Source organism: Salvelinus alpinus, chromosome 4 (genome assembly GCF_045679555.1).
Source record: "Salvelinus alpinus chromosome 4, SLU_Salpinus.1, whole genome shotgun sequence".
NCBI lineage: Eukaryota > Metazoa > Chordata > Actinopteri > Salmoniformes > Salmonidae > Salvelinus > Salvelinus alpinus.
Genome location: NC_092089.1, coordinates 34,843,903 through 34,857,924, shown reverse-complemented (window position 1 = coordinate 34,857,924; position 14,022 = coordinate 34,843,903). Strand labels below are relative to the sequence as shown.

At 42.4% G+C, this 14,022-nt stretch overlaps 2 protein-coding genes and 1 long non-coding RNA gene across 4 annotated transcripts in view; 2 read left to right on the top strand and 1 right to left on the bottom strand.

The window, feature by feature from the left end:
• The window catches only part of LOC139572568 (cell adhesion molecule CEACAM5-like), a 43,758-nt gene extending 41,531 nt beyond the window's left edge, over positions 1-2,227 (bottom strand). Inside the window, exons 1-2 of the mRNA XM_071395277.1 lie at positions 2,219-2,227; positions 1,529-1,799 (exon numbers count right to left, since the gene is read on the bottom strand). Coding sequence (XP_071251378.1) covers positions 1,529-1,799; positions 2,219-2,227 — 280 coding nt within the window. The remainder of the gene's footprint in view (positions 1-1,528; positions 1,800-2,218) is intronic.
• Positions 2,228-3,598: 1,371 nt separating this feature from the next.
• On the top strand, positions 3,599-4,457 carry LOC139573387 (platelet-activating factor acetylhydrolase IB subunit alpha1-like). The gene has a single exon (XM_071396781.1). The coding sequence runs from the start codon at positions 4,021-4,023 to the stop codon at positions 4,258-4,260; it is 240 nt and encodes a 79-aa protein (XP_071252882.1). The 5' UTR covers positions 3,599-4,020; the 3' UTR covers positions 4,261-4,457.
• A 2,255-nt stretch (positions 4,458-6,712) lies between these two features.
• On the top strand, positions 6,713-13,979 carry LOC139573389 (uncharacterized). 2 transcript variants are annotated; one of them, XR_011674588.1, is made up of 4 exons: positions 6,713-7,054; positions 12,725-12,850; positions 13,020-13,088; positions 13,225-13,979. It is a non-coding gene; the product is annotated as an uncharacterized lncRNA (long non-coding RNA). The 2 variants fall into 2 exon arrangements; XR_011674587.1 differs by having other exon boundaries at positions 12,725-12,883.
• The last annotated feature ends 43 nt before the right edge of the window (positions 13,980-14,022 follow it).

Below are 14,022 nucleotides of genomic sequence, written 5' to 3'. Positions count from 1 at the left end.
CCTAATCCCGACCTTCTGTAATGCAAGAGCTGTCTCCCCTCTCCATTTTCCAGTCCATAAACCAACCTTTGAATAAACTGAAACCATAAAGCATCAGCCCTACTTGCAAGATGTACAAGACCTTGATCCCTCTCCTCTTTTGACAAATACAAAACACTTTGTGGAACCCAATGATATTTATTCCAAAAGAAATCTACAACAATCGCCGGTATCTTAGCCAAAAGTCCAGATGGTGGGTCTAAACATGACAACCGATGCCATAGTGCAGAGGCAACCACATTATTAATAATAATAGTACGCCCCCCTGTATGACATACGAGATAACAACCAACGCCATCTCCTCATCCTCCTTTCCACTATTTCAATGTTTTCCCATTGTCCCCTCATCCCCTAGGTACACTCCAAGATACGTAAACCCTCCTTTATACCATTCCAGCCCCTCTGGCAAAGCAATGATCCCTTCAGAACATTTTCCAATCTGTCAAGCACAACTTTTTCCACAATTTACCTTTGAAGTGGATATTCCCCTAAACCGATCAACCATGAGACTCAAACTATCCACCTCTACTTGATTTTTCACTAAAATAACTACATCAGCATAAGCTGAGAGACGAATAGGAGGAATATCCTCTGAAAGGTACGCCCCTTCAATGCGACTTCTAATGCTATTTAGTAGTGGCTCTATAGCGATGGCATATAACATTCTTGACAAAGAACACCCCTGCCTAATAGCTCTACACACTTTAAATGGAGCACTCAAGCCACCGTTAACTTCCAGTACACTTTCAATGTCACCATATATCACCCTGATCATGGCAGTAAAACCAGAGCTGAAACCAAACGCCTCAAAAGTGTGCCATAAGTATTGATGTTCAACTCGGTCAAATGCCTTTTCCTGATCAATTGAAATTAGACCAGCATCCAACCCAATAGCCTTAGAGACGTCCAAAAACTTCTGAATCAGGAAAATGTTATCCCCTATCTGCCTGCTAGGTCTTATAATCAGTGCACAATAAAGCCACCGGCCTCCAGTTCTTCACCTCCCTAGAGTCACCCTTTTTTGGCAGTAGGGTGAGGACAGCCCTCCTGCAGCTTATCGGTAGTAACCCTCCTGTCAAACTATTGTTAACTACTGCTAGCCAATCCTCTCCCAACATGGCCCAAAAAGACCCAAAACAGTCAATGGGAAGCCCATCAATGCCTGGTGCCCTTCCATTTTCCATGCCTTTTAATGCAGTGTATAGCTCCTGCAAAAACAATGGTTGCTCTAGCTCAACCTGAGCTAATGCAGCCAGCAGTGGGAGTCCATCAAGGAACTGCTGTGTCACTGTTTTATCCTCTTTGTACGCACACTTGTAGAGCTCAGCATAGAACTCTACTGTCCTCTTTCTAATTTCACTAGGGCTAGTGAGCTCTTGTCCAACAGCTGATTTGAGGCAACGAATAATTCTTCTTTGTCCATTCTTTTTCTCTAAACCGAAGAAAAATTTGGATTAGGCATCCATTTCAGAGATTCCCTGAAACGTACTTCTCACCAATGCCCCCTGTGCTCTGATACCCAGCAGGTCTGCCAACGCCCCCTGTGCTCTGATACCCAGCAAGTCTGCCAACGCCCCCTGTGCTCTGATACCCAGCAGGTCTGCCAACGCCCCCTGTGCTCTGATACCCAGCAGGTCTGCCAACGCTCCCTGTGCTCTGATACCCAGCAGGTCTGCCAACGCCCCCTGTGCTCTGATACCCAGCAGGTCTGCCAATGTGGCTTTTTTTTCTCTTGAGGGCCTAAATATGGCCTCGATTTCCTGTGGTCTCAACCAACGTCAGGAGTTCCGTTATTTCAGACACTAGGGCGTTCATTGATCTGGTGATGTCTCTGGTGACATTCATCGTGTACTGATTACAGAATTGTTGAATCTGGATTTTCCTTATATCCCACCACTGTTGAAGGGATACAAAACTGGCCTTTTGAGATCTCCACCTCTTCCAGAAAAAACATTTCCTGAAGTGAGCATCACTCAATAAATGTATATTAAAATGCCAGTATGCACTTTTGGGTTTTACAGCGTTAATGAACATCACCTCGGTTATTTAACAATGATCAGAAGATCCAACTGGGGTTATCACACTTGATTTACAGACCTGAGATTGATGCTCAAAACAATAAAACCTATCTAATCTTGCCAGAGAGATGGTGTTCTCCCTCACATGGGCCCATGTGTACTGCCTCCATGTTGACTCTGTCAAATATCACACAGTTCATGTGTTTTTATTTATTTATTCATTTCACCTTTATTTAACCAGGTAGGCAAGTTGAGAACAAGTTCTCATTTACAATTGCGACCTGGCCAAGATAAAGCATAGCAGTTCGACACATACAACAACACATGGAATAAACAAAACATACAGTCAATAATACAGTAGAAAAATAAGTCTATATACAATGTGAGCAAATGAGGTGAGATAAGGGAGGTAAAGGAAAACTAGGCCATGGTGGCGAAGTAAATACAATATAGCAAGTAAAACACTGGAATGGTAGATTTGCAGTGGAAGAATGTGGAAAGTAGAAATAGAAATAATGGGGTGCAAAGGAGCAAAATAAATCAATAAATACAGTAGGGGAAGAGGTAGTTGTTTGGGCTAAATTATAGATGGGCTATGTACAGGTGCAGTAATCTGTGAGCTGCTCTGACAGCTGGTGCTTAAAGCTAGTGAGGGAGATAATTGTTTCCAGTTTCAGAGATTTTTGTAGTTCGGTCCAGTCATTGGCAGCAGAGAACTGGAAGGAGCGGCGGCCAAAGGAGGAATTGGCTTTGGGGGTGACCAGAGAGATATACCTGCTGGAGCGTGTGCTGTAGGTGGGTGCTGCTATGGTGACCAGCGAGCTGAGATAAGGGGGGACTTTACCTAGCAGGGTCTTGTAGATGACCTGGAGCCAGTGGGTCTGGCGACGAGTATGAAGCGAGGGCCAGCCGACGAGATCATACAGGTCGCAGTGGTGGGTGGTATAAGGAGCTTTGGTTACAAAACGGATGGCACTGTGATAGACTGCATCCAGTTTGCTGAGTAGGTGATGCAACACAGCATGCCTTGTGGAGATTGAGCAATGGAGAGTTGACCCACATCAGCGGCAAAGGTATGTATACACGAAGACAACACGTTAGTACATTACATTAGAGTTGATAGTACACTACTCCTTGTTCAGATTTAAACCCTAATGGCTGCACAGACCCATGGTCCCAAGCCTGTTCCTGGGCCAAAAAGCACTTTCAGTATCAATCATTGAACATGCTTTTAAATCAAGTGGTATGAATGAAACTGCCCACCAAGTTGATGTTTGTGCCTCTGCCTCCACCAGGTTGTGGTGCTGTGGGTGGGCACCAATAATCACGGTCACACTGCAGAACAGATCTGTGGAGGCATCATGGCCATAGTCCAACTCATCAAAGACAAGCTGACTTTGCAGAGGACACACTGATTCTGTAGCCGCTGATGTTGTGACTTGTTTATTCAACACTCGTTGCTGTAGGATTAATATATAAGTGCCCTCTCAGAGAAGCCCGTTAGACATTTCTCTTGGCTTCTGTTCTGGAGATGTTCTCCTTGAATTCTTGTAATAAACTGAAAGGATTTAGATTAATATGATTGACTGCTCTCCCTTTTGTTCACCTGGAAAATCCCCTTTACAACCATGAACCTTTTTGATAACACAAACTTAAATTATGAACTGCATACTTTATGGACTCCATTATCATTGCTAACCATATTGTCACATTTGTCCTTTCTAGCATGGGAATCTAGTGACTACAATGCACAGGAGGTTGGTGGGACCTTAATTTGGGAGAACGGACTTGTGGTAATGGCTGGAGCTGAATCAGTGGAATGCTATCACACACATGGTTTTCAGGTGTTTGATGCCATTCCATTTGCGCCATTCCGGACATTATTGTGAGCTCTTTGCCTCTCAGCAGCCTCCTGTGCTATCATGTATGTTTCCAACCACAGGGAGTGCTGCCCAGGGGTAAGATGCCCAACTCCCTGCGGGAGAGGAACGCCCAGGTCAACAAGCTGGTTCAGGAGGCTGTGTCCTCTCTCCCCCACACCTCCCTCCTCAACGTGGACCCCGGCTTTGTGCACTCGGACGGCAGCATCTCCCACCAGGACCTGTATGACTACCTCCACCTCACCCCGCAGGGCTACCAGGCTGTGTGCCAGCCGCTACACGCCCACCTCAAGAGCCTGCTGGAGAAACAGGCTGAAAACTGAAGGCCAAAGACCAACTGATGGAGAACTGATGGCCAATAACCAAATGACTCACTACATCAGAGGTAAAAACACTGGTCCTGGAGAGCCACAAGAGTACAGGCTTTTAGCACATTCACTACTTTAAGAACACTTTTTAGTATTTTAGTACAGCCTTTTGTTCCATCCCATGATTCAAATAATATCTAGTCCTTGATTGGTTGAATCACGTTTTATGTTTTAAATACTAGGTTGGAAGTGTAAGTAACCGACGCTGGTGATGAGAAGCAGGTACGGAGAGCCAACATATAATCAGGAACAAACGGGTAACAAGACAGGCACAGCTTCAGCACACAGGTGAACAAGGACATGCGACAAGCAATGCTGCAGCAGGGAACAGAGCGGGAAATCAGACAGATATAAAGGAGGTAATGACAGAGGTGATTGAGTCCAATCGCTGATGCACGTGATGGGGAAAAGCAGGTGTGCGTACTGTTGGTGGCAGGAGTGCGTAATCCTGGGGAAGGAGAGCAGGAGCAGGCGTGACAGGAAAAAATCGTGCTCTAAAAAGGCTTTCCTGAACCAGGGTTGGTAACCACTGCACTACTCTATTCTATGGGACGATACTGTAACTTACCACCAAAATGGCTGAGTAGAAGACCACTAAGCACTAATAGGATCAAACATCTGTGTTGCTAATCAGATTTAACCGCTTATCACCAACTGAGATTTGATTGAGCTGATTTGAGAGATTATCCTTCGCTTTAGTTTCATGCTGTATGGTGGATATGATGAATAATATGCCAGGATCTCTCCTCTGGCTGATAGATACATTATAAGAGCTTCCCCGCAAAGGTTAAGAGAATCTGAAAGCTACCATACTAAAGGTTTGTTTTGTTTCCTCTGTCAAATAACCACATTTCCTGTCTTTTTCTCTTAACTTTGAAAACATGTACAGTCCTATTGATCTGATTTGGTTACTAATAATATAATTTAAAATCCCTTTAATGGTGTCATGTGTTTAAACACGTAGACCATTCACGGAGACGGTGCAATAAGGCATCAGTTCGCTCTACTGTTAAAGCATTACTAATTTCCTGTATCTGTTTACCACCGTTGCTTTTTATTTGTGAAGACTTACCCTGAATGTCTTATTTTGGCTGCACACATATGGGGAAGGGTATGGTGAATGATGAGGGCATTTCAAAGTAGCGCTGAGACTGGTGGGTATTTGGCTTGGATATAATACTATAGTCAGTGTGTATGGATGTCTTGTACAGTAGCTGGCTTATACTTGTCTTATACTCTTTATTCAAAGGCAGTCACCCCACGAGACCCAAGACTCCCTATAAAAGGCTGCTTTGACTGTTTGTGTATGTACTGTGTATGTAGGCCTACCAGCCTCTGCACTTGACCATGTTTGTGTTGTTGATCTTGAATGGTGATTGTCAAAATGCAGTGCATTAAAACCAATGAAAGCTTGCAGTGTTTGTGGACATTGCTTTGTTTGCAGCTTCCAACCACTGAATTGTGTCTGCATGATGGCTCTGCTAAGAAGTTTTTTTAAACCAAAATAATTGACCTTTAGCTGTAGCTTGTCAAAACATCCAGTGTGTTTGATTAATGTACTCAAACTAATGGGTGCAGCAAGAGTACACTTAAACACAACAATGGAGTGATGTATTGGATTGGGATGACCAAACAGTTTTATACCTGCATGTGATGTCCTGAGCACATCCAAGATACGGTACCTGTACGAATTGAGTTATGCCTGAGCAGAGAACCACAAGAGAGCTGTCTAGTGACACACTGTACTGTGATGAGACATTGGACCCACTTCTTCGTATGGTTAGTTGGCGTTGTCAGTTGTTAAAAAGTATTTATTTACCTGTTCCACCATATAGCTTCTAACATGCCTGAAAATGGAAGCTCAAGAGACCAAGTGTAAATATCTGTTTTTAAGTTGGTCTTCAGAGAATCAGAGATATCATCGACATGGGGGTGAATGATCCAGCCAATCCAGCGTAGCGGTGTGGAGCCCAATACCGTGACTGATTAATGGAATCCAGCAGAGCACCAAACCATTATGCCGTGAAAGAATGTTCATGTCCTGTGATAGTCAATGTGAGGTTTGACTCGGTGCAAACAACTTCTCTAATGCTTTCATGCAAATACACTGTCATTGAGTTTGCTCAAATCGCTTGAATGATGATCTGGGTAGCAAATTGACCGATCAGATCAATGATACTTTTATTTCCTCATTAGAGGAATATTTGATCATTGTCTTAATGTTTGCCAAGGGACCGCAATCAGTGTCTGGCTGACAGTTTCAAGCGGCCTTCAAGTCTTCAGGTGAACATTCAACCTAAAGAATGTTATTTGTTTGCTCTGATAAAGTATATTTATTGAACATAAGCCATGAAGAGTCATGAAGAGTGTTTTGCTATAGACACTTTCACAGGTCAATATCATGAAGGGCCCTCATCCACCTGTCAGGCTGACTTCACCCATCAGTAGCACTATGAGGTGTTGTTTTGGCCAACGTCCACTCTTTCCAAAACTCTTGGCGTATTTAACACAAGCCACAAGGCAGGTGTTGGTTTAGGTAGGGGCACGCGCTTCATACAACATGGCCCTTTCATCTCAAACTGAGACACACGTCTATATAAAGGGCTGAAGTAACTGCAGAGTTTAGTTGTTCATTCAGCAGAAGCTGCAGAGGTTATATTGCACATTCACAAGGATATTGTGGCCATAGGAATGGGATTAAAGATGCTAATGCTGTTCTGTGTATTGGCATTCACCGGTCAAGGACAAGGTAAAATATTGAACATTCTGTTTGATTTACTGTTGAATGTATTTGGCTTCATCATGTACAGTGAGTTAGGTTACACGTAATACAACTGCTACTGGTGTGCATTATTTGAAGTGTCTGTGAAAGCACTACATTTAACTCTTAACTCATAGGGAGTCTTATAGACAAATTGACATGTGAATTTGATTGTTTCTTTCTGATGTTTTGAGTGTTTCATGAAGCGCTGCAGACAGACATAGCCATCTCATAGTAGTTGCATACAGACATCCATCATACATTAATATTCATCATACAGACATATCCATCATACAGACATCCATCATACATTAATATTCACCATACAGACATATCCATCATACAGACATATCCATCATACAGACATATTTATCATACAGACATCCATCATACATTAATATTCACCATACAGACATATCCATCATACAGACATATCCATCATACAGACATATTTATCATACAGACATCCATCATACATTAATATTCATCATACAGACATATCCATCATACAGAAATATCCATCATACATTAATATTCATCATACAGACATATCCATCATACAGAAATATCCATCATACATTAATATTCATCATACAGACATATCCATCATACAGAAATATCCATCATACAGACATATTTATCATACAGACATCCATCATACATTAATATTCATCATACAGACATATCCATCATACAGAAATATCCATCATACAGACATATTTATCATACAGACATATCCATCATACAGAAATATCCATCATACAGACATATTTATTATACAGACATATCCATCATACAGAAATATCCATCATACATTAATATTCACCATACAGACATATCCATCATACAGAAATATCCATCATACAGACATATTTATCATACAGACATATCCATCATACAGAAATATCCATCATACAGACATATTTATTATACAGACATATCCATCATACAGAAATATCCATCATACATTAATATTCACCATACAGACATATCCATCATACAGAAATATCCATCATACAGACATATTTATCATACAGACATATCCATCATACAGAAATATCCATCATACATTAATATTCACCATACAGACATATCCATCATACAGAAATATCCATCATACAGACATATCCATCATACAGAAATATCCATCATACAGACATATTTATTATACAGACATATCCATCATACAGAAATATCCATCATACAGAAACATCAATCATGCAGAATAATCCATGCATTCGGAAAGTATTCAGACCCCTTGACGTTTTCCAGTTTTTGTTATGTTACAGCAGTATTCTAAAATGTATTAAATTGTTTTTCCCCCTCATCAATCATAAAGACAAAGCGAAAACAGGTTTAGACATTTTTGCAAATAAAATACAAATTAAAAACAGATACCTTATTTACATAAGTATTCAGACCCATTGCTATGAGACTCAAAATTGAGCTCAGGTGCAATAATGGCGCCAGAGGGGATGGCTGCTATTTTACGGGCTCCTAACCAACTGTGCTATTTTGTTAGTTTTTTCGCATTGTTTGTAACTCATTTTGTACATAATGTTGCTGCTACCTTCTCTTATGACCGAAAATAGCTTCTGGACATCAGAACATCATGACAATGATGAGACAGCCTATAGGGGGGAGGTTAGAGACCTGGCCGTGTGGTGCCAGGACAACGACCTCTCCCTCAGTGTAAGCAAGACAAAGGAGCTGATCGTGGACTATAGGAAAAGGAGGCCCGAACAGGTCCCCATAAACATTGACGGGGCTGAATAGGAGCGGGTCAAGAGTTTCAAGTTCCTTGGTGTCCACTTCACATCACAAACTATCATGGTCCAAACACACCAAGACAGTTGTGATGAGGGCACGACAACACCTTTTCCCCCTCAGCAGACTGAAAAGATTTGGCATGGGTCCCCAGAACCTCAAAAAGTTATACAGCTGCACCATTGAGAACATCCTGACCGGTTGCATCACTGCCTGGTATGGCAACTGCTCGGCATCTAACCGTGAGGTGCTACAGAGGGTAATGCATATGGCACAGTACATTACTGGGGCCAAGCTTCCTGACATCCAGGACCTACTGTATATACTAGGCTGTGTCAGAGGAAGGCCCAAAAAAGTGTCAAAGACTCCAGTCACCCAAGTCATAGACTGTTCTCTCTGCTACCGCACAGCAAGTGGTAGCAGAGCACCAAGTTTAGGACCAAAAAGGCTCTGTAACAGCTTCTACCCCCAAGCCATAAGACTACTGAACAATTAATCAAATGGCCACCAGGACTATTTACATTGACCCCCGGCCCTTTTGTTTTTACAGTGCTGCTACTCGCTGTTTATTATCTATGCATAGTCACTTTACATATTACCTTGACTAACCTGTACCCCAGCACATATACTCGGTACCGCTAACCTCTGTATATAGCCTCGTTATTGTACGGAATTGTCTTGTGTTACTTTTTCATATACAGTTGAAGTCGGAAGTTTACATACACTTAGGTTGGAGTCATTAAAACTCGTTTTTCAACCACTTTCCAAATTTCTTGTTAATAACAAACTACAGTTTTGGCAAGACGGTTAGGACATCTACTTTGTGCATGACACAAGTAATTTTTCCAACAATTGTTTACAGACAGATTATTTCACTTATAACTCACTGCATCACAATTCCAGTGGGTCAGAAGTTTACATAGACTAAGTTGACTATGCCTTTAAACAACTTGGAAAATTCCAGAAAATTATGTCATGGCTTTAGAAGCTTCTGATAGGCAAATTGACATCATTTGAGTCAATTGGAGGTGTACCTGTGGATGTATTTCAAGGCCTACCTTCAAACTCAGTGCCTCTTTTCTTGACATCATGGAAAAATCAAAAGAAATCAGCCAAGACCTCAGAAAAAAAAGTGTAGACCTCCACAAGTCTGGTTCATCCTTGGGAGCAATTTCCAAATGCCTGAAGGTACCACAATCATCTGTACAAACAATAGCATACAAGTATAAACACCATGGGACCATGCAGCCATCATACCGCTCAGGAAGGAGACACATTCTGTCTCCTAGAGATGAACGTACTTTGGTGCGAAAAGTGCAAATCAATCCCAGAACAACAGCAAAGGACCTTGTGAAGATGCTGGAGGAAACTGGTACAAAAGTATCTATATCCACAGTAAAACGAGTCATATATCGACATAAACTGAAAGGCCGCTCAGCAGGGAAGAATCCACTGCTCCAAAATTGCCATAAAAAAGCCAGACTACGGTTTGCAACTGCACATGGGGTCAAAGATCGTACTTTTTGGAGAAATGTCCACTAGTCTGATGAAACAAAAACAGAACTGTTTGGCCATAATGACCATCGTTATGTTTGGAGAAAAAAGGGGACGCTTGCAAGCCGAAGAACACCATCCCAACCATGAAGCATGGCGGTGGCAGCATCATGTTGTGGGGGTGCTTTGCTGCAGGAGGGACTTGTGCACTTCACAAAATAGGTGGCATCATGAGAAGGGAAATTATGTGGATATATTGAAGCAACATCTCAAAACATTAGTCAGGAAACTAAAGCTTGGTCGCAAATGGGTCTTCCAAATGGACAATGACCCCAAGCATACTTCCAAAGTTGTGGCAAAATGGCTTAAGGACAATAAAGTCAAGGTATTGGAGTGGCCATCACAAAGCCTTGACCTCAATCCCATGTAAAATGTGTGGGCAGAACTGAAAAAGCATGTGCGAGCAAGCAGGCCTACAAACCTGACTCAGTTACACCAGCTCTGTCAGGAGGAATGGGCCAAAATTCCCCAAACTTATTGTGGGAAGCTTGCGGAAGGCTACCTGAAATGTTTTACTCAAGTTAAACAATTTAAAGGCAATGCTACCAAGTACTAATTGAGTGTATGTAAACTTCGGACGCACTAGGAATGTGATGAAAGAAATAAAAGCTGAAAAAAATAATTCTCTCTACTGTTATTCTGACATTTCACATTCTTAAAATAAAGTGGTGATCCTCACTGACCTAAGACAGGGAATTTTTACTTAGAATAAATGTCAGGAATTGTGAAAAACTGAGTATAAATGTATTTGGCTAAGGTATATGTAAACTTCCGACTTCAACTGTATATTTTTTTAACTTTAGTTTATTTTGGAAATATTATGTTATCTCTATTTCTCAAAATACATTGTTGGTTAAGGACTTGTTAGTATGCATCTCACGGTGAGGTCTACACCTGTTGTATTCAGCATGTGACAAATTACATTTGATTTGATCCTGTTTCCATTGATCATTGTTGAGATGTTTCTACAACATGATTGGAGTACATCTATGGTAAATTCAATTGATTGGACATGATTTGGAAAGGCACACGCCAGTCCATATAACGTCCCACATTTGACAGCGCATATCAGAGCAAAAACCATCCCATGAGGTTGAAGGAATTGTCCGTAGAGCTCAGAGAGAGGATTCTGTCAATGCAGAGATCTGGGGAAGGGTACCAATAAATGTCTGCAGCATTGAAGGTCCCCAAGAACACCGTGTCCTCCATCATTCTTAAATTGAAGAAGTTTGGAACCACCAAGACACTTCCTAGAGCTGGCCGCCCGGCCAAACTGAGCAATCAGGGGAAAATTGCCTTGGTCAGGGATGTGACCAAGAACCCGATGGTCACTCTGACAGAGCTCCAGAGTTCCTCTGTGGAGATCGGAGAACCTTCCAGAAGGACAACCATCTCTGCAGCACTCCACCAATCAGGCCCATATGGTAGAGTGGCCAGACAGAAGCCACTCCTCAGTAAAAGGCACATGGCAGCCCACATGGAGTTTGCCAAAAGGCACCCAAAGGACTCTCAGACCATGAGAAACAAGATTCTCTGCTCTCATGAAACCAAGATTGAAATCTTTGGCCTGCATGCCTTGTGTCACATGTGGAGAAAACCTGGCACAATCCCTAAAGTGAAGCATGGTGGTGGCAGCATCATGCTGTGGGGATGTTTTTCAGTGGCAGGGACTGGTTGACTAGTCAGGATCAAGGGAAAGATGAACGGAGCAAGGTACAGAGAGATCCTTGATGAAAACCTGCTCCAGAGTGCTCAGGACCTTAGAATGGGGCCAAGGTTCACGTTCCAACAGGACACCGACCCTAAGCACACAGCCAAGATAACGCAGAAGTTGCTTTGGGACAAGTCTCTGAATGTCCTTGAATGGCCCGGACTTGAACCCGATCAATCATCTCTGGAGAGACCTGAAAATAGCTGTGCAGTGCCCCTCCCCATCCAACCTGACAGCGCTTGAGAGGATCTGCAGAAAAGAATGGGAGAAACTCCCCAAGTACAGGTGTGCCAACCTTGTAGCGTCATACCCAAGAAGACTCAAGGCTGTAATCACTGCCAAAGGTGCTATAACAAATGACTGAGTAAATGGTTTGAATACTTATGTAAATGTGATATTTTTTATTTAATTTTATACATTTGCAAAAAATAAAAATAAACAGTTTTGTCATTATGGGGTATTGTGTGTAGATTGATGATGGGGAAAAAATAATTTTATCAATTTTAGAATACGGCTGTAACGTAAAAACAAAATGTTGAAAAAAATCAAGGGGTCTGAATACTTTCCAAATGCACTGTACATATCCATTCTGATCAACCTTTCTCTCTCTCATCCTCTCTACCAAGGGATTCCTGAAACTGATGTACAACGTTCCGGTGTCAGTGCCGCTACAGGTACAGTGTAGTACCCAGGGAGAGTTGGAGACCAGATCAACCCCCCCAGACACCATGACAGACTGTGTGACTGTAAGGGTGAGTGATTAGGAACTCAGTGCTATTTGTCCAGTAAGTGGATACAATCCTAGCCTGCTTGTCACTCTGTTTCTGACAGCCCATGATAGTAATGTTTTTGGATGTCAAATAGTTGGCAGAAACTGAATGGTACTCAGGCTAATACAGCAGTTTGCTTTGTGTCACTCAGGGAGGAGGAGAGAGGGTTTGAGTGGAGGCTGCCTCTGCCAGGAATCCTACCGCAAGCCCAGGAAGGCCTGTGAGTAGTCCTGTGTTTCTGTAACACTAACAGCAGTACATTGAAGAGTTTCTACAACACTTGTTACCATGGACGCTCCCAAAGTCACCAATCTGTGTATCTCTCTCCCATCCTCTCTGACCTATACGCAATCCAGTTGTGGCAATGTGCCTAAGGAAAGGATTCCAGAATCATTGGAAATGCCAGAAGATCATGGAAATGGTAGAGATGTCAAAGGGTGATCAAGGCAAAAACTTCATGAGTATCCCAATTTAAAGAGTTGACCTTTAATAACTACTTTATAAACCTTGTAACCATGTTTCGTAATCTCATGTTGCTCTCTCAAGAAATATGACTAGTTTAAAAAATATATATATATTATATAATTATAGTCCTTTGTAATACCTTTTTTTAATGTGTATGTGGAGTGATTTCCAATGTATTATTTTAGCATTTTATCATTAGATTTTATATTTCCTTTTGCGTGTATCATGCAACTCTAAATCCCTCTGTTGCTACTTCATTAGATCCACATTATTTCTGTGTTTTACCCCCTTTTCTACCCGATTTCGATCTTGTCTCACGCTGCAATTCCCCAACGGGCTCGGGAGGGTAACGTCGAGTCATGCGTCCTCCGAAACATGACCCGCCAGTCCGCACTTCTTAACTGCTTAACAAGGAAGCCAGCTGCACCAATGTCTCGGGGGAAACACCGTTCACCTGACAACCAAGTTCAGACTGCAGGCACCCGGCCCGCCACAAGGAGTTGCTAGAGCGCGACGAGCCAAGTAAAGCCCCCCCCCCCCCCTCCGGCAAAACCCTCCCCTAACCCAGTCGACGTTGGGACAATTGTGCGCCGCCCTATGGGACTCCCAATCACGGCCAGTTGTGATACTGCCCGGGATCGAAAGTGTGTCTGTGGTGAAGCCTCTAGCGCCTGCGATGCAGTGACTTA